The sequence below is a fragment of the Malaclemys terrapin genome, chromosome 11 (genome assembly GCF_027887155.1).
Source record: "Malaclemys terrapin pileata isolate rMalTer1 chromosome 11, rMalTer1.hap1, whole genome shotgun sequence".
Lineage (NCBI taxonomy): Eukaryota > Metazoa > Chordata > Testudines > Emydidae > Malaclemys > Malaclemys terrapin.
Genome location: NC_071515.1, coordinates 2636668 through 2657420, shown reverse-complemented (window position 1 = coordinate 2657420; position 20753 = coordinate 2636668). Strand labels below are relative to the sequence as shown.

The 20753-nt window shown below is 51.7% G+C and overlaps 1 protein-coding gene across 2 annotated transcripts in view; it reads left to right on the top strand.

The window, feature by feature from the left end:
• Positions 1 to 20753, top strand: part of ITGB2 (integrin subunit beta 2) — a 57376-nt gene that overhangs the window by 27607 nt on the left and 9016 nt on the right. For both annotated transcript variants that reach the window (XM_054044539.1, XM_054044541.1), the window contains 9 exons: positions 2316 to 2376; positions 6022 to 6110; positions 6920 to 7103; positions 11094 to 11264; positions 12347 to 12588; positions 13109 to 13264; positions 13998 to 14093; positions 14802 to 14891; positions 20451 to 20591. In XM_054044539.1, the coding sequence (XP_053900514.1) occupies positions 2316 to 2376; positions 6022 to 6110; positions 6920 to 7103; positions 11094 to 11264; positions 12347 to 12588; positions 13109 to 13264; positions 13998 to 14093; positions 14802 to 14891; positions 20451 to 20591 (1230 nt within the window). The remainder of the gene's footprint in view (positions 1 to 2315; positions 2377 to 6021; positions 6111 to 6919; positions 7104 to 11093; positions 11265 to 12346; positions 12589 to 13108; positions 13265 to 13997; positions 14094 to 14801; positions 14892 to 20450; positions 20592 to 20753) is intronic.

Sequence of the window (20753 nt, the reverse complement as noted above, 5' to 3'; positions counted from 1 at the left end):
TGAGCAGGGTCAGCAAACCCTGGCAAAAACGTGACCCCGCGTGCCATCCCTGGTGTTGCATCTGGCTTCTTCCCAGCAGGGAGGGGGGCTTGGGGCTTCAGCCCCACGGGGCCTGCCTGCCAGCGCTCGGGGCTTCAGCAGGAGCAGGGCTGAAGTTTGGCCACCCCTGGCCTATAGGGTAGGTGCTGGGAAAGGCCAGAGGAGGTGGAGGGCTGAGAGGGAGTGGGGTCTGGGATGCCTGGGGAAGGGGAGGAGCTGGGAGGGGGGCCAAAAGAGGGGGCGCGTACTGAGCTGAGGTTGCAGGGTCCCATCTAAATCAGCTGGGTCTCCACCTCCTGTTGCCAGCTGGGGAAGGGAGGCTACAGTGTGGGAGGCTGGGAGATGCCCTGACTCTCCTACAGGCTCTGAGTCTGAGGGGACCTTCCGTGACCGCGCCGGGCCCAGGCCACCCAGAGGTCCAGGCCCAGTCAGAGCCCACCCTGCCCTGTGGGATGAACTGCCGGGGAGCCAGGTCCTCCATGCGGCACTCGGTGTCGTGGCCAGGGCCGGCTCCAGGCACCAGCTTGGCAAGCTTGGGGCGGCCACTCCGGACAGGGGCGGCAGGTCCAGCTATTTGGCGGCAATTCGGCGGACGGTCCCTCACTCCCGCTAGGAGCGAAGGACCTTCCGCTGAATTGCCGCCGCAGATCGCAATCGCGTTTTTTTTTTTTTTTTTTTTTTTTTGTGGCTGCTTGGGGCGGCCAAAACCCTGGAGCCGGCCCTGGTCGTGGCCACGGGGCCCTTCCAAAGCCGGCCGCTGGCTCTGGGCGCCTAGAGGGCTCCCTAAACGCTCGGGCTGCTGAGCCATAGACCGTAGGGGCACAGATGCTCAGCGCGCAGGAATTCTGCGCCACGGGGAAGCTCCTGCCGGTGCTGGGCAGTGTAGCTGGCGACCTCCTGGCGCCGCAGGGGCATCGGAGAGAGCCAAAGCCGCAGATCCAACTGCTGCATGTGACACACAGCTGGTGCCCTCCCCCTGCCTTCACCCCGTTATACCCTGAGCCTGTGGGTGTGTGGCTCAGCCGTGCTCACTCCCATGGCAGCTCGTCCTGAGGGGCACATCTCTGGAAAGGTGCTGGGCTCAGTTCTGGAGTCTGCATCACTGGGATTCTTCTAGGCCCCCATTAACTCTGCCACCTCCCACTTCCCCCGTCCAGTCGCTTGACACTCCCCAAGCCCTGTGGGTCTGGCACTCTCCCCAGCCTGCTGTCACGCCATTCGCCATAGGCTGTCTGGCCCCCATTAGCACATACAGTCCAATTTACAGGCACCGAACGTGCACCCTGACCCTCCTACAGGCTCTGAGTCGGAGGGGATCTTCCGTGACTGCGCCAGGGAACCAGGAAACGGGCATGGGCGGCTCTGAGTCCCAGTGGGTGCTCCACCAGTGCCAAACCCCACGTGTGAACTCCCGTGGGAGCCCTCAGATGGCACCCCAATGGCTGCCAGCCACGGCCAGGGCTCTGCCCCTCCTCAGCATTCACTTACAGAGCAGCAGGACCTCTCAAACTCCAGTCCTACCCTTCCCGTGCGTCCAGGTGCTGGTGAGGTTCTGTCCCATTCGGCCACAGGTGCCCGTGGGAGGCTCGCTGGGTAGCTTGTGAAGTCTGGCCCTTAGTGCTGGATTTGGATGTGTCACATCCCTGTGTGAAGCCAAGTCAGCTCTGGCTCCCATGCAGAGCAAGAAGGAACTGGGCTGTAGTCCACAGAACACCAGACTATCTCTCCCTCTTTCCATCCCTTCCCCTTCCCCGTCTCTCTTTGCTTCCAAGAGCCGTGCTGACTTACCCCTCCTACTTCCTTGCTCAGGGCTGTGCCTAAACCACCGCCAGGGAGTCCAGAAGCGCCTACGGGAGTTAGGAGCACAAGTCTCGCTGACTTTCGGTGGGGCACTTGTGCTCCTGATTCCCTCTGGTGCTTTTGGAAACCCCACCCACGATCTGGCCCTTCGTGATTCCTGTTTAACTGTTATGCAGAAGTTACTCTGCTGTGTGGCTGAGAAAGTGGTCGGTGAAGGACTCGTGCACAGTTGGGTCTCAGTGAGAGTGTCAGACCCATTTACACTCCGTTCCCAGAGATCTAACCTGGATTTGGCTTGTTCTGTTCTCTGACTCCTCCATTCGGCCTCCAGCATCCCAGTGGGTGCCGCTATCATTGCAGCGGTGGCCTGGTTCAGTTGCAGCCGTTTCACACGTGATCCCCAGGGACTCCTCCGGGCAGCTCTCCTGGTGGGCTCTGAGCCCTGAAACGTCATTGTGGTGCTTTTCATCTTGCAGGCGATGACCCGTTATTGCTGCTTCCTGCTGGCTGGGGCTGGGCTGCTGCTGGCGACAACAGGTGAGCTAGTACTTGTCTCTGCTGCTTTGTTTGCAGGCAAAGTAACCCCCGAAGCGTGTTACGCAGTTAGTAACACAAAGGCAGAGGGAAAAGGCCCCCCAAGACATAGCTTTCCAGGGAAGCATTTTGTTACCGTGACGATCGGGTCAGCACTTTGCATCCTACACATTGCTGTGGGCTCTTACTCAGCTGATGTGCCCTGGCACAGCCGGGAGCTCAGCGCCTCCCAGTGAAGGGCAAACCAATTCACAAAGACCTCTCGCTGTCTTTCTGTTTGGAGGGACCTCACATGGGCTGGTGATATCCATGAATCTGATGAATTGCAGAGACGTGCATTAATTACCTTTAACGTACACCTTTGCCAGTCTCCTCTGCTCAGTCTCCTTCTGCTGAGACGATATGTAACATTGCAAACCACCGGGAGGCTCTCAAGCAGCTGTCATGTAAAAAGAATGAATACCCTGCGACAGAACCTGTTCCTCCTCCGCCCCATGTGCTCCCAAATGATCTCTGCCCAAGGCTCGGGATGGACAAAACCCACCGCTGAACCAGTGACTCATTTACATGCAATATCGCATGAACCTCCAGGGCTAGAATCTGTAGGCTCTTGTTTCTAGCCCTGGCAGATGACAAGATCTCAGACCTTAGAGCTGTGACTCCATGATTAGAAAGGAGCTATTTTAGATCATTTTCAGAGGTTTCCAAAACATAGTCATTATAATTTTTCTCTTCGTCTGAGGCCAGTGCAGTTGGACTCCCGGTAACGGCATGAGGCTGGACTTCTGGAGAAGGGAAATAGAGCCAATTAAAATAACTTTAGTAAAATTTAAGTATCAAAAGCTTCCTTTTGAGCATCTTGCACAAACAGAATTCGTGACTGTGTGACGTGGACCTAAGGCTGAACTGGCACTTGTTCGAGATGACCTGCCAACTCAGTTGCGGCTTTGCCACTCATGAGTCTTGTGCCCATCCAGTATGCATGGATGTGAAATGGGATAGACGGAAATATTCAAAATATTATAACGCCATTATACAAATCAATGAAACGGCCTCACCTGGAACAGTGTGTTCAGTTCTGGGAACCCCACCTCAGAAATGGGATATCAGGATTAGAGACGATTCAGAGACAGGTATTGAGAATGATTAGAGCAGCAGTTCTCAAACTGTGGGTTGGGACTCCAAAGTGGGTTGCGACCCCGTTTTAATGGGGTCGCCAGGGCTGGCTTAGACTTGCTGGGGCCAGGGCTGAAGCCCCAGCCCACTGCCTGGGTGGTGGGGCTCAGGTGACAAGCTCCCCACCTGGGGCTGAAGCCCTGGGGCTTTGACCCTCTGCCTGGGGCAATGGGGCTCAGGCTTTGGCCCAACCCAGGGCAGCGGGGCTGGGGCGGGCTCAGGCTTCGGTCTCCCCTCCTGGGGTCATGTAGTCATTTTTGTTGTCAGAAGGGGGTCGCGGGGCAATGAAGTTTGACAGCCCCTGGATTGAGTCATAGAAAGGCATCCAGGTGAAAAGAAATTGAAAAGGCTGAGCTTGTTCAGTTTAGAGAGGAGATTAATAAGAAGGCCCCATTAGTAGAGGCTCAATTTAAATGTATGCCCCAATTTTAAAAACCTAGTAAGAGAACGAAAAAAGAGCCACCGTGGCTAAACAACAAAGTAAAAGAAGCAGTGAGAGGCAAAAAGGCATCCTTTCAAAAGTGGAAGTTAAATCCTAATGAGGAAAACAGAAAGGAGCATAAACTCTGGCAAATGAAGTGTAAAAGAATGTGAAGAACAGCTAGCCAAAGACTCCAAAAGGAATAGCAAAAAATGTCATAAGTACATCAGAAGCAGGAAGCCTGTTAAACAACCAGTGGGGCCACTGGACGATGGAGATGCTAAAGGAGCACTCAAAGCCGATAAGACCATGGCAGAGAAACTAAATGAATTCTTTGCATTGGTCTGTACCGCTGAGGATATGAGGGAGATTCTCAATCCTGAGCCATTCTTTTTAGGTGACAAATCTGAGGAACTGTCCCAGATTGAGGTGTTATTAGAGGAGGTTTGGGTCCAAATTGATAAACTAAACAGTAATAAGTCACCAGGACCAGATCCTATTCACCCAAGAATTCTGAAGGAACTCAAATGTGGAATTGCAGAAGTACTAACTGTAGTCTGTAACCTATCATTTAAATCAGCTACTGTACCAAATGACTGGAGGATAGCTAATGTGATGCTAATGATCATGTGATACTAATGTGATGCCAGAGGTGACCCCAGCAATTACAGGCCAGTAAGCCTGACTTCGGTACCGGGCAAACTGGTTGAAACTATAAGAAAGAACAAAATTGTAAGACACATAGATGAACATAATTTGTTGGGGAAGAGTCAACGTGGTTTTTGTAAAGGCAAATCATACCTCACCAATTTACTAGAATTCTGTGAGGGGGTCAACAAGCATGTGGACAAGGGGGATCCAGTGGATATAATGTATGTAGATTTTCAGAAAGCCTTTGACAAGGTCCCTCACCAAAGGCTCTTAAGCAAAGTAAGCTGTCACGGGATAAGAGGGAAGGTCCTCTCATGGATCGGTAATTGGTTAAAAGACAGGAAACAAAGGGTAAGAATAAATGGTCAGTTTTCAGAATGGAGAGAGGTAAATAGTGGGGTCCCCCAGGGATCTGTACTGGGCTCAGTCCTACTTAACATATTCATAAATGATCTGGGAAAAGAGGTAAACAGTGAGGTGGCAAAATTTGCAGATGATATCAAACTACTCAAGCTAGTTAAGTCCCAGGCAGACTGCGAAGAGCTACAAAAGGATCTCACTAAACTGGACGACTGGGCAACAAATTGGAAGATGAAATTCAGTGTTGATAAATGCAAAGTAATGCACATTGGAAAACATAATCCCAACTCTACAGATAAACTCATGGGGGCTAAATTAGCTGTTACCACTCAAGAAAGAGATCTTGGAGTCATTGTGGATAGTTCTCTGAAAACACCCACTCACTGTGCAGCGGCAGTCAAAAAAGGGAACAGAATGTTGGGAATCATTAAGAAAGGGATAGATAATAAGACAGAAAATATCATATTGCCTCTATATAAATCCATGGAACGCAGGCCAGATCTACACAAAAACTGGTACCACTTTAACTGAGGGTATTTTCAAACTGCTTTCATTACACCAGCCCCAGTTTGTGTGTAGACACCCTTACTTCAGTTTAGCCTAATCAGGTATGAACCTAAACTAGAGTAAGCCACTCTGAGATGGAAATAAGAGAGCCCTCCTCCAGAAGTGCAGCCCTTTTGCTGAGTGTTGAGTGTGAGGAGTTTCAATACAGGGTTTCTGTTTGATCTGTAAAATCACTCTAGTGGTATGTCCACTTGGACGTCCCACTGCCAAGCCACACTGTGGCTCGCAAGGGGCCTGTCAGGACTGGTTCCTCTCCCGATCTCATGCCTGGCTTCAGCGGAACTGCTGTTCTTATTGTTGGCCATGTGGGCTCAGGGCAGTGTGTGTGGTCTGGGTGAAGAGTTTATCTAGATGGAGTTACTAGGGCTGGTGCACACCAGGGGTGGCGGTGGGCTGTCCCCAGGGGTTGAACCTCTCCCTCGTGGGCCAGCCGAGCTCCCGTCACGCTTCTTCCCCACCCCTCTCTGTTACAGCTCTTGCCCTGGAATGCCCCAAAATCAAAGTGAGCACCTGTCAGGACTGCATCCAGTCAGGCCCCGGCTGTGCTTGGTGCAAGAAACTGGTAGGTCTGCATTTTTTTTCATTGCACCAGCTCTCAACTTCTGTGCTGGCCTCCCAGCTGCCCCACACACACCTGCGACGGTGCTTGGGCACACTCACTCCTCCGCAGAAGTCACCCTGCTCTTGAGAGGGGAGGCTGTGCCAAGGGGTCCCCAGGAAGATCTCCCACTGTCCCAGACTGAGGCAGAGGGAGTCTCCATCGGAGCTCCATGAGCCCAGGAGACGTTCCTGGGAGTGTCTGTCTCCCATTGCTGTTCCAGGGGGAGATGGACACTCCCAGGAATGTCTCCTGGGCTCTGGGAGCTCCGATGGAGGCATCCCCCCAGACTCCCTGCAGCTGGTGATCTGGGCCCTTGCTGACCTCTCACCATGGGGAGATGAAGGGTTAATGCAGAACGCAAGGAGGTTTATTTCCTGGGATGGGGGATGGAATCCATGGCTGAGCGAGTGCAGGAACAGTGCAAGATGGGCAGGGGCGGCGGGGAGCCGGAAGATGAGACGGTCACATTGTCTGAGAAAGGATGTTCCCTGTTTCCTTGATGAGTGAGTTCCTCCATCTTGATGGCCAGGCCAGTGGTTAACTACCAAACCCTGCAGCTCCAGAGCTGTGCTTGTGGGTGTGGGAGGGAGGGGGGGGGAGGGGAGCTGGGGGCGGGAGCTGGGAGGGTCTGGTGGCAGTAGACTCTAATCTTTTCTGTGCCCCCTGTTCCCAGCTGTCCGAATGACTCGCTTGGGCAGGTCTCTGAACTAACATGGCTTGTGCTCAGCCAGGATTTTCCTTTCTTCCCCCTTTGGTTTTGCAACGCACAGAAATTCACCAAAGCGGGCGAGCCAGACTCCATTCGTTGTGACACCAAAGAGCAGCTGCAGCAGAGGGGATGTGACGCAAATGACATCGTGTTCCCAGAAAGCGATGTCATCCCATTAAAGAACGCCCTTCTGGAGGACAAGACCCAGCTGGCTCCCCAGAGAGTGCGCCTGATGTTAAGACAAGGTACAGTTTGCTGGGAAGCTGGGTCTGACTGCGGGGTGGGAGCGATGCCGTGTGGAGGAAAGCACAGGCGCACCGCCATTGATCAGCGTGGGACCGGTTCAGGCCCAAAATGTGCCCGGGTTCCTCTTTTTCTGCAGTGTGTTTAAATCACAGGCGGGTGCTTCGTTCGAGTGTGGAAATGGGCGCATGAGAAAAATCCTTGTGCCAGCTGAGACAAGCACTGTGGGCGGGAGGTGGAGTTATGTGTGGAAATTAGAGCTGAGGACTGTGCAATGCTCTGGTAGCAGCAGCCAGGCCAGGATTTCACCAGGCTCACTGCAGCCAGGCGTGCTTGCAGAAAACAGGTACAAATTCACTGGCAAGGTGAGTCAAGTGCAGAGTTGAGGCAGCTCTCCCACAACAGTGTGGGGGACAGAAGGCAGACCCAAAGGGTTGGGAAGCAGAAAGGCCATGACCCGGGAAGGAATGTCAGTGTCTCCAGAACAAGCAGACAGCCCTGTTGACAAGCACCAGGGATGCTCCGCAAAGGTGCAGTTCCGCGCTCTCCCCAGCACCACACAGCCGTGACTCTGCCCCCTTGGCCTGCCAGCACCCCCTTATCCTGGTTCATTGTGAGTGAGCAATAGTTGCCCAAACATGCAGAACAGTAACTAGGAATTGCCCTGATGCCTCGTTAACTGTGACTTTGCTTCTGGAGAGGAGGAGGAAGAGTAGCTCAGTATGCCCTGTGTGATCCCTGTCAGCCAGCAGCAAGGATCAGCTAACGCAGAAATGCTGTGGGGTTGTAGGAACACGAGTCCTGGCTAGAGCTGTGGGGGGTTCCAAGAAAATGGCCTCTTGTGTTTGGTAGGAGTAAAATCCTGTGATAAGCCCAGTTCCTAGAGTGGTCCCAATGGGGCAGAGTTAAGGCCGCGGGCTGGTGGGGTGTGGCAAGCAGCACCTTAACTCTGCATTCCCTGTGGTTCATAAGTTTGTGGTGAGTTTTCTCTTGTCACAGTAACTTTCTTTACAGGGCTGTGTGGAGAGGAGTTTGGGGCTTTCAGTCTGAAAAGACACAGGGGCCACAAGGCCCTGTTGTGTGACACTGACCTTATCTCCACCTTAACGCAGTTCGTTGTACATGAATTTCCTTCGTTTTCCAAATATGTGAAAGAACCCAGCTGGCGAAGGGCCCAGCCATCTCCCTAGCATCAAAGCAGATGTACTCTCTCCTGCCTGGGACAGAGCCTCTTTACAGACAGTGTTAGCCATTGCTGTAGGTCTCAAAGAGTCAGACCAACCAACAGTGCTCCTGGAGAGCGCCTGCAAACACAACAGCCTTCAGAGCCACTGTCTCGTCCAAGGGATGAGCCTCATCACCATTGACAATTGCACTATATACGGAGGTTTTTTTAGGAGCTGATGAATAATGAATAGGTGTTACAAGCATGTTACAAGCATGCCTAGTATGTGTTACAGATGGTTGTAAGAATATGAGTAAAACTGGGCAAAAAAAAAATTGGCTGAAACTTTTTGCTAGTGAAAACTGCAGATTCGGGTTAACTGAAACATTAGGCAGCTTCGTGTTAATTTTTTTAAATATTTTCAGTCCAAATAAAACCTAAAAAATATTCCAAAAAATGGAACTGCTTTGTTTTGAAAATGTTGAAATGAAACATTTAGATTGTTGGATTTGAAACAACTTTTCATTTTGAAATTGCCTTCAATTTTATAAAGGCAGGAACATGTCGCTTTCGATGAAATTTCATTTCAGAAAAAATGGAAGCGTTTCAATAAGGTCGAAATGTTCCGTTTCACAACAAAATGTTTCAATTTTTCATTTCAAAATGAGTTTCCATTTAGAAAGGTATATTCTTGTATTATATTATACCAACTACTATACCAGCTATTGAACCATGACCAGTTATTGTATTTGATAATTTAAAAATAATTTTTAAACCCTAATTTTAAAATATTATAAGAACAGAATAAAAACTAATATAAAATAAATATAAAGTCAAAATCAAAATGAAATGTTTTGTTTAACCTCCCCCCCCCCTTTGTTTTTATTTTGTTGGGCAGGACATTTTGAAATTTCAACTTTTCATTCCTATTTGGAGAGTTTTTTCCCCTAAATGGTGGAATTTCCCCTGGAATGAATAATTCAAGTTTTGACCAGCTGTAGTTGCCTTTACCATAACAATAATTATTATCGTAGTGCCTAGAGCCCCCGTCATGGAGCGGGACCTCACTGTGCTAGGTGCAGGGATATACACACAATAAAAGGACAAAAAGAAGAACAGGAGTACTTGTGGCACCTTAGAGACTAACAAATTTATTAGAGCATAAGCTTTCGTGGACTACAGCCCACTTCTTCGGATGCATATAGAATGGAACATATAATGAGGAGATATATATACACACATACAGAGAGTGTGTATATATATCTCCTCATTATATGTTCCATTCTATATGCATCCGAAGAAGTGGGCTGTAGTCCACGAAAGCTTATGCTCTAATAAATTTGTTAGTCTCTAAGGTGCCACAAGTACTCCTGTTCTTCTTTTTGCGGATACAGACTAACACGGCTGTTACTCTGAAATAAAAGGACAGTTACTGCTCTGAAGATCTTACGCTGTAAATATCAGAGAAGATCCAACAGATGGAGACAGACCTGGGAGAACAAGGAAACAATGAGATGCATTGGTCAGCAGGACAGGTGCACCAGCAGCCTCACCAGGGTCCGAGGAGATGGAGGCGGCTGCCATGATGGTGAAGCTCACGCCTTTCTCTTCTCTTGTCCTTCAGTGATCCACTATTGTGGTTTTGACAGCTCAATTTTCCCCTCCACCCCCCGAATTTTGTCTTTCAAGGACCCCAAAGGGAGTGATGGGTGGAATAGCCCATCCTTTCATTATTTTTCTGACACCTTGATTTTGGTGCACTGATTTCAGGTCCCACAGTCCTTGAGTCAGACCAGGAGGCTTTTTGTTTGGATTAATTCAGTCTGTCTGTCTCTCCCTTTTGCACCTTTTCTCATCAACATTTGTTGTTGTCGGTTACTGCGATATTTTATGAACTTTCACTCACTTCTCATAAAAAGAATAGGAGTACTTGTGGCACCTTAGAGACTAACAAATTTATTAAAGCATAAGCTTTCGTGGGCTACAGCATTCTTCGGATGCACGTCTCATAGTTGAGCTCACAATGGGGGTAAATTGGTAGGCCAAGTTATTACAACAGGGAAATGGCCAAAATGATGGGCTAGGAGAATTATCTTTGTAGCTGCATTCTGAACGGTTGTGAGCAGAGCAAGATGGCATTTGTGAAGGCCAGAGAAAAGGATTTTGCAGTAATTGAGATGTGCGAGGCAGAGAACCTGCAGGAGAGTTTTAGCTGTGTGGATGGAGAGGAAAGGCCAGATCTTACGGATGGTATTCATAGATTCCAAAACCAGAAGGGACCATTGTGATCATCTAGTCTGGCCTCCTGGATAGCACAGGCCAGAGACCTGCACCACAATAACTCCAAGAGCAGATCTGTTAGAAAAACACCCACTCTTGATTTAAGAATTGTCACTGTCGTGCAGTGGAGCAGGCGATAACCCATTAGGATCCTTGGTAAATCTTTCCAACGGTTCATTGCTTTCACTGCTTAAAATTGACCCCTTATTTCCAGTCTGAATTTGTCTAGCTTCAGCTTCCAGCCATTGGATCATGTTACAGCTTTCTCTGCCTTCAGAAGCTCACTCGTAAATATTCATTCCCCCTGCAGATACGTATAGACTGTGATTAAGTCACACCTTAATCTTCATTTTACACTAAATAGATTGAGTCTATCGCTATAAGGCAGCTTTTCTAATCCTTTCATGGTTCTCATGGCTCTTCTCTGACCCCTCTCCAATTCTACAACTTCCTTCCTGAATTGTGGGCACCAGAACTGGACACAGTGTTCCACAGCTGTCACGTGATTCCACTGAGCTGTTTCCATGCTCTGCCTCTCCCCTGGCAGGTCTGCCGGCTAAGTTCAATGTGACCTTCCGCCGTGCCCTAGGCTACCCTATTGACCTCTACTATCTGATGGATCTCTCCTACTCCATGCATGATGACCTGGAGAAAGTGAAGAAGCTGGGAGGAAACCTGCTCGCAGCTCTGAACTCCATGACCGGCTCCGGCCAGATCGGTGAGTGGTTCTCTGGGCACTCGCACTCTCTTGGCAGCATTGAGGAGCCACTAGCTAAATCCAGTTCTAACAAGAACATAGGAAGACGCACGGCACAGCAGTGAAAATGGCCACCCGGCCAGCCTGCAGTAGCCAGGCCGGAAGAGACATCAGGGCTGCGGGAGGAGGTGTCCAGTAAGCGCACAGGGATAATGCATACCGGGATCACCCCCTTGCTCTGCCCAGCCTCTCTATGGAGAGCACTGCGCTCTGCTCAGGCACACGTCCGCGGAGGGGAAGGGGGCCCATAGCTGCAGCCAAGAGAAGTATTGGTTCCATATGTGCTTGGTTCAGATGCTGCCGCTACGTTCAGGTTTGGTTCTGCTCGCTGATATCACTAGCAAAACTCTCTCTGGCGGCCAGGGGCACAAGCAAGGAGCCTATTGACTGCAGGCTCTCAGACCCCACAGGTTTCACTTAAAACCAGGCTGGAATGTCCGACCCATTTGGATCTCTGGCAGCAAAGAAAACAGGCTGAATGGGGAAGGAACTGGGGGCGGCCAGTCGGAAACAGCAGCCCTGGGGGAAATGTGGCCCACCCAGAGCCCTCTGCAGGGGAAAGACAGCTGGGGGCAGGGTCCATCAGAGAGGGAGGGGAGAGCAGGACAGAGGGACCAGTGACATCCAAGGCAGGAGGACGGGAGAATGGGGGTCAGGAACCACAGCGGGAGGGGAGAGGCAGCAGCCACCAGTGGGCCATGAGGAGATTCCCACTCCACGGCTTGACTGTGTCCCCAGAGGTGGATTAAGCTTTTGTCCTGGGCCCTGGGCCAGAGCAAGTGAGGGCCTCTCCCTACCCCTTCCGCCTGAAGTCCCCCCGCCCCTCTCTGTGCTCTTGCTGGGGAAAGGGGGTTGGGGCGCAGAGACACCTCTCGTTTGCCCTGCGCTGGTTACTTGCACCTTCCGCCCACGCCCCATAGCATTGTGACCCCTGGGTTTAGTACCTCCCCACAGCTGCACTCGCCAAGCCGCTGGCCGTGGCTGTTTGAGGGATGTGGTACTGGGCACTGCTCCCTAATGCTGCGTCCCCCTGTGCATCCCAGGCTTCGGCTCCTTTGTGGACAAGACGGTGCTGCCTTTCGTGAACACACACCCCGAGAAGCTGAAGAACCCCTGCCCAAACAAGGACACCACCTGCCAGCCGCCATTCGCTTTCAAGCACGTCCTCTCCCTCACTGCAAATGCCAACATGTTTGAGACGGAGGTCCAGAAGCAGTCCATCTCGGGGAACCTCGATGCCCCCGAGGGGGGGCTGGACGCCATGATGCAGGTGGCGGTCTGCGGGGTAAGTCCAGTCGCCATCACCCAGCTTAAGCTGGCTGCCAGGTGGGGATGACTCAGAGCCAGAGCATGTGTGGCCAGGCGGTGAGGGGCCTAACGCCAGGCCAAAGGGACCATGCGAATGACTGAAGGGTTAGACACCAGGCCTCCTAGGGAGAGGCTCAAGGAGCTCAAGCTAGTTATCTGAACCCAGAGAGGTTGGGGGGTGACTTGACCCCAGTCTGTAAGGAACAGATATTTGATCATTGGCTGTTCAGTTGAGCTGAGCGGTCTAACACAGCCCCACAGTATGTCTGTATATTTCCTTGCATTGTTCTTACTCCCCAGCTGTTTCCAGGGAACTTGCATGCTAATGTCCTGTCTCTTTGTGGTATGAACACAGAGTCTCTCTTTCGTTAGGACGTGATACTCCATATTCCTGAGGTGGCCTGGGCTCTCCCCTTCTTGGGCTCTCTCTGACCCTGTTGGGGTAGTTCAGGCCTTACCAATCCACTGCAGTAAAGTCCCATCCTTTCTGTTCTCAGGGCAAGATTGGCTGGCGCAACGTCACTCGTCTGCTGGTATACGCCACGGATGACGGTTTCCATTTTGCTGGGGATGGTAAACTCGGAGCCATTCTGACCCCTAATGACGGTCTATGCCACCTGGAAGACAATAGCTACAAAAAGAGCAACGAGTTTGTAAGTGTCCTTAGCAGCATTTGGCTCTCACTCACCCTGGCTTCCCAAGTGAGCAGCCACTTTGCGGACTAGCTGGAGCCACTTCCCCTCCAACACTTGACCCCCTTCCCATCCTTGGCTGCTCCCCTGGTACATCCCTCTGCCCCCGTGAACGGCATCCAAATGTAAAGTTTGCAGTTAAATCTGCATTTCTTAGCCTGCTGCTGGTGGGCACTTACCTGCTGACAAGGGTCCCCCTAAGAGACTGTAAAGCAGGCCCTCTGGTGCTCTGGGGGGTGGGGGGTTCTGTTACTAAAACAGACCCCGGTTTTACTCTTAGAGCATGGAGGAGTGAATTGGGTGTTGGGGATTGTGTCCTGGACGCTCTGGCAGGCCTTGCCCATAGCAGCCACCCAGAGAAATGCTTTAACCCACTCACACAGCAAGGAAAGCAAACCGGAGAAATTGAAATCCCTAATTCTGGGGACTGCTCCTATTTCTCTCATTTACATCTGGGAAAGTCAGACAGATGGTGGTTAAGTCTGTTGCTAGGACCACAAGTCTTCTGCTGGAGAAAGGAAAAGCCAGTCAGCTACCCGCTCAAGAGAGGAGATCCCAGGGTATCTCACGCCATCAGAACCCGTGACCATGCTGGTTCTGTGAGTGGGTCTGGAAAGCAAGCACATTTATCTTCCCGATAGCAAAGACGTGTCTAAAATATGAACTCACTGCTGCTGCTCCCTTTCTCCCACAGGACTATCCGTCTGTCGGCCAGCTGGTACAAAAGCTTGCTGAAAATAACATTCAGCCCATTTTTGCTGTCACTAGCAGAATGGTTGGAATATACCAAGTAAGTAGAACTTGAACAGTCCCAGAAACGTTGTGGGTTAATGCTTCTGAGAGACAAGGATGAAAAGCGACCGGAAGCCCAAGTCTCTCCTTCCACTCTGTGACATTAGCGCAGCTCATGCTTCCTGTTCTGCTCTTGCACAGATGGGATGTACAAACCCCACAGGAATCGGAAACAGGTCAGTGCGCTGGTTGAGGCCAGTCATCCCTGCCCTGCCACGCCTGAAGCAGGGGCCTGGCTGGGAGGGAGGAACTCAGCTGGCATCTGCTGCGGAGAGAGAGCAGTGGGAGAGCCGGCTGGCTGGGGGGCAGGGACTGAAGAAGATGCTGCCTGTCCGAGCTGGCCTGAGGGCAGGTGGGCTGGCGTGAGACAGTGACTGACATAGGCTGAGGTGGAAGCCAGTGCTGCGTTGGTACTCTGCAGAGGCTGGGCCAGGGGAGGAATCAGAGGAGTAGGAACCCAGGTGGGAAGGCAGAGTTTGGACTTTGGGTACCCTGGACGGGATGAAATGTCTGTGTGACCTAGCCACAGGGCTAAGCCAGCTTAGCCTAGAAGGTGTTCCAAGTGGGGTGGGTTAGCGGAAGACCAGGAGGGAAACTGAGGCAGAATGATCGTCACGCTGCACAACATAGTGTAGGGCGAGTACGTGCGCATGCGCACATGATTAAATTAGGGGATGCTTTTCATGTGTGTGTTCTCCATTGGTAGAAGCTCAGTGATATGATCCCCAAATCAGCAGTGGGGGTGCTGCACGAGGATTCCAGCAACGTCATCCAACTCATCCAGGAAGCCTACAACGTAAGTTTCACATCACGTGCTCGATGTATCTTTCTGGACCTTGCCAGGCAGCCTGCACCAAGAGCTCTGTGTGTCTTATACCCTCTGGGGGGTGGGGGGATGGAACGGGAAGGGTAGTTTGCTCAGCCAGTTATACAAAATATAAACAGACAAGCTGCACCCCTTTCCCCCACGTCTCTGTTGATTTCTATGCCTGTAGCCTGTGAATGCTTAGGCAGGCCTTCTTCATCCCTCTGGCAAGGACCTTCTGCACTGAGAGCATGATAGCACTGGGACATGCCCCCGGCTGCAACCTGAACTGCCGTGTCCCCCGAGCGCTCCAGCCCAGGGGCCTTTGCCACTGCTTTGCTAGTGACTAGCAGCCCTCTCCAGGCTCCGCTCGCTTACAGCCACCAGCTGAGTATGTGAATGCTAGGCCCAGCCATCCAGGAATAGATGACACCCTCAGACCCACAGTCCCCAAGAAATGTGCCTCTTGTACCATTCTGTAGCCCACTGGACTTACAAGCTCATAAATTACTTCATCATTCCAAGAAAGGGTGATGAATATGCACCAGCCCTGTTGACCTGAGTAGAGCTTTTCCCAAACACTTCAGTCAAACCCACTGGTTTAGATAAAACAATGAAACAAGTTTATTAACTAGAAAAAGATAGAGGGAACATGGCTTACAGTCTAATTTTTACCACCCACGTGCAGAAGGAATTTTGTTCTGTGCACCAATATGGAGGTGATTTGTGACCCGACCCTGTGTGACACATTATCTCCATATTGGTGCACATAACTAAATTCATGTGGTGGGGGTGGGGGTGGGGCCAAGGGGTTCGGAGTGTGGGAGGGGGCTCAGGGCTGGGGCAGAGAGATGGGGTGCAGGGGGGTGAGGGCTCAGGCTGGGGGTGTGTGTTCTGCCGGAGCTCGTCCCTCTCCGGGGCGGCGGGGAACCACACCGCCTTGCTACCAGGGGCAACTCTATGTATTTTGCCGTCCCAAGCACGGCAGTCAGGCTGCCTTCGGTGGCATGCCTGCGGGAGGTCCGCCGATCCCGCGGCTTCAGCGTACCCGCCGCCGAATTGCCGCCGAACCACGGAACCGGCGGATCTCCCCCAGGCATGCCGCCAAAGGCTACCTGACTGCCGCCCTTGCGGCGACCGGCAGGGCGCCCCCCGCGGCTTGCAGCCCCAGGCACACGCTTGGGGCGCTGGTGCCTGGAGCCACCCCTGCTCACTACGTCCATCTGGTTATGTCGGGGAACTAGTCTGGCTAGACTAGGGGTCTCCCACTGCGGCAGAGGCAAAACAACGGTTACTCATGCCCGGTTGGTGGGCAGTAGCGAGTCCTACACTCCAGTCCTTGGACAGGGACAGAGCAAACCGTTAAGCAATAAGCCCAGGCTCTGGGTTAAGGCGGGCGGCAAAGAGTCTGTGGCTCAGGCCCTCAGGCAGGGGCTGAGCAGACAAATAAGTTTAGGAGGCCCAGGTCCTGGCTCCGAAGGGCCTGGGAGAGGGGGAGATGGCCACCTGCGAGGTGGGTGGCAGGGGGGACGCAGGCCCACCCACTCCACTGCATCTCAGCCCGGGGCACTAGCCCGCTGCTGTGTCAGTGGGGATCCTGACCGCAACACACTGACATGGGCTCTGGGTATGCTGCAGCCAGACTAGGGTCAGCTGCCGCCGGGCTACTTCCACACACACCCTGCGTCTGGATGGAGTATTCCAAGGAATCGAGCACCAGGGGCTCCTCCGGGTACCCGGCGAGCGGCAGGCTTGGCAGCTCCTCTGGGTAACTTGCTACAGGCAGGCTTAACAGCTTCTCCGGGGCCTGGTCGGTATCTGGCCAGTCCTCGGGTCGGCCGCAAACTGCAGGAGTCTCCCCACCAGGAGCTAGGCCACAGGCGTCTGGCTTCTCTGGTGGCCGGGTCTCTAGTGAGCTCTGGGGTTGGGCTTTTGTACTTCCTGTCCTGCGCCCTGACCTCTGGGGGGCGGGCGCAGGCCCCACTGGCTCCGCCCACTTTGGCGTCCAGAGGGTCTCTTCCCTCTCTGGGGCGGGGGGAACCACAGCGCCTCGCTACAGGCCTCCTCTGGAGTACTGTGTCCAGTTTTGGGCCTCACACTACAAGAAGGATGTGGAAAAATTGGAAAGAGTGCAGCGGAGGGCAACAAAAATGATTAGGGGTCTGGAGCACATGACTTATGAGGAGAGGCTGAGGAAACTGGGATTGTTTAGTCTGCAGAAGAGAAGAATGAGGGGGGATTTGATAGCAGCCTTCAACTACCTGAAGGGGGGTTCCAAAGAGGATGGAACTAGGCTGTTCTCAGTGGTGGCAGATGACAGAACAAGGAGCAATGGTCTCAAGTTGCAGTGGGGGAGGTCTAGGTTGGATATTAGGAAACACTATTTCACTAGGAGGGTGTTGAAGCACTGGAATGCGTTACCTAGGGAGGTGGTGGAATCTCCTTCCTTAGAGGTTTTTAAGGCCCGGCTTGACAAAGCCCTGGCTGGGATGATTTAGTTGGGAATTGGTCCTGCTTTGAGCAGGGGCTTGGACTAGATGATCTCCTGAGGTCCCTTCCAACCCTGATATTCTATGATTCTCTGGGGGGGTTGGGGTGTAGGAGGGGGCTCCGGGGCTCTGGCAGGGAGAGAGAACTCTCCCCAGCTCTCTCTCCCCACAGCAATACGTGGACTGGGGGAGAGAGGCGCATCTCCCCGCCAGGGCAGCTCTGGGGCTGGGGCCGCAGGATAGGCTTCTCCACCCCCCCAAGCAGGTCTGGGCCGGGGCTGGGTTCAGGCTGGGGGAGGAGCGCCGTGGCAGGTCCGGGCCAGGGCTGGGTCCAGGCTGGGCCACGCCAGCCGCAGCTGGGTTCGGGCCGGGCCAGGCTGCCCCACTGGGTTCAGGCCAGAGTAGGGGCGCCCCGGCTGGTCCAAGTGCCCCGGCCGCGGCAGAGTTGGGGCTGGAGAAGGAGTGCCCCGGACGTTGCAAATCCGGGCTGCCCCAGCCACAGCAGGTTGGGGGCCAGGCTAGGTTGGGGCCAGGAGAGGAGCGCCCCTCCCCTGGCCCCCGGGCGAGTTCCCCGAGGGCCTGCGTGGTGATAATAAGGCTTCTGCGCAGCCACACAGCTTACAGGGAACTAGACTGTAAGTGATGATAAGTGTTAGGGCATAAAAGTCAGAACTGGTTACAATCCAAATAAAAAAATATATATATAATGGAGATATCCCATCTCCTAGAACTGGAAGGGACCTTGAAAGGTCATCGAGTCCAGCCCCCTGCCTTCACTAGCAGGACCAAGTACTGATTTTTGCCCCAGATTCCCAAGTGGCCCCCTCAAGGATTGAACTCACAACCCTGGGTTTAGCAGGCCAATGCTCAAACCACAACACTGCAATCTAATTCCTAAACTTTACCAAGCTAAATGAGATTTGAAGCAAACAACATTCTCACCATAGCAGATACTGCAGCCAGTTCTTAGTTCACAGGCTGGATTTCCTTTCAGCCTGGGACCACTCCCTTTAGTTCAGTGTTCTTCAGGTATTCCTTGATGTTATGAGCAGAGCAACATATGGTGGAGAGGTGAGGTGGCCTGAGGCATTCCCCCCCTCCCTTATAATCTAACCCTTTGTACTGGAAAAGTCTTTGCTGGGTCACGGGGTCAGGCAGTTCCATGGCATACATGAGCTGCTAGGTGTCCTTCAGGTGAATTGTAAATGTCTTGTTTACAGCTGGTGAATTTCCAATTAAGCAGGTAATGACCCTGCTGGTGTGAAGTCTCTGAAAAACTAGTTTGAGCCAGCTTTTCTAACTTTGTAACACGTTAAAGTAAAATTATTGTTATCTATTAGAGACTCATCACTTTACATACAAAATTGCCACACATATTTTACCAGGCTAATAATGTCCAGCAGATTATGAGTTTTCAAATGATACTGCACAAGGCATGTTTTGTACAAAATATATCATAACCCTATGTAAGTGGTGAACATAGAGTACAGTAACAGAGTGGTAGCCGTGTTAGTCTGAATCTGTAAAAAGCAACAGAGGGTCCTGTGGCACCTTTAAGACTAACAGAAGTATTGGAATATAAGCTTTCGTGGGTGAATGCCCACTTGCGTCTGATGAAGTGGGCATTCACCCACGAAAGCTTATGCTCCAATACTTCTGTTAGTCTTAAAGGTGCCACAGGACCCTCTGTTGCTTTTTATAGGGTATAGTGTGTCACAACCACTACTAAGTATGGTCTTCCTAGGGGTTTCAGCTTCTTAATCAAATCACTTCCTGGACCATCACATCCAACTGAGTGTTATCAGTTTTAAGGCTTGCAGTCTCTTTCAGTCTCCTGGCTATTTTCTTGAAGGCAACCTGGTGTGGGGTTGTCACCCCTTTGCTACCTCAGGCCTTTCCACTTCCCTTTCCTTCTCTGTGCTGTGCCTTTATAGCAGGTCTTGTTTTCTCTACTGATTGCAGGTGTGGGTGCCTGCCTCCACGATTGGCTGTTCTGGAAGCTGCTTGAGAGTGTGATCAAGCTGCTTCCTTGTAAACAGGAGAGACTTTCCTTCCCACTGCCCCATGTTCACTAGGGGGGTTGTAAACCAGTAATAATACTAATCCCAAGCTCTTATACAGTAGTATCAAATAAAATCAATACTGGCTCAGGATAAATAAGACGCAAAATACAACATTTCAAAAACAGTACTGAGAGGTTGGAAGGGACAATGGAAATTAACATGGCTTTCACCTGCACATTTTTTAGTGCAGTCTTTGTTTTTGCAGCAAACAATTAATTACTCACAGATCGTTAATTTTGTATATGAGAATTCTAACATGCCAAGTACACCTTTACCCTGATATAACGCGACCCGCTATAACACGAATTCGGATATAATGCAGTAAAGCAGCGCTCCGGGGGGGGCGGGGCTGCGCACTCCGGCGGATCAAAGCAAGTTTGATATAATGCGGTTTCACCTCTAACGTGGTAAGATTTTTTGGCTCCCGAGGACAGCGTTATATCGGGGTAGAGGTGTATCTGACATATTATTCATGCAAGTGCTGTGCACAAACATCACACTAAATATGAGTCACTGACAGAGCATGAACCAAAATGTTCCTCCTTGTCCTTCCACTGTGTGCTCTCATATTGAATAATGGACATATTTCCCCGTCTGGAAAGACTTGGAGCAGTGCAGAGTCGAAGCTGACGTTCCCAGTTATGTTGCCTCATTATCACAGAGCAGGGGTGATGGATCTGGGATGGGAAAGACTGACCCACTCTTCCCCCAAAACAAAGCATAGATTGTACATCCCAAATCCTGACTCATACCCTAGCAATCCCATTTCCACCACATTTACCAGAGCTAAGATCTCATTTACTAGTCCTCCCTCTCAGTCATACCTTGTATTGAACTGATTAAAATTACACCCAAAGGAAAAGCAGAAGGTGTAATACACTGTGTCACAGGTGAGCCATCCTCAAGGAATGTTTATTCTGAGGCGGTTCTCAGATTTGATCCCCTTTTTGTGAGGCTGACATATTTCTGTGTCATTTTCTTTCTTGTTTTCCTCACAGAACTTGTCCTCCAGAGTCATCCTGGACCATGGTACCTTGCCGGACTCTTTGAAAATCACATACGATTCTTTCTGCCATGGCAAAAAAACCACCATGGATGGCGCGAGAGGGGAATGTGGTGATGTCAAGATCCATGATCAGGTAGGAGAGCCCTGGCTCAGTCCTTTCTGTCACCTTAGTTTCTCACAGAAAGATCCGGAGCAATACTAACGTTCTAGAGCTCAAAGTGAACCCAGGATCCTGTATGTTCTTTTCAGAGCAGAACCCAATTCCCTGCCCCATCGCCATGTTCAGGTGAAGCTA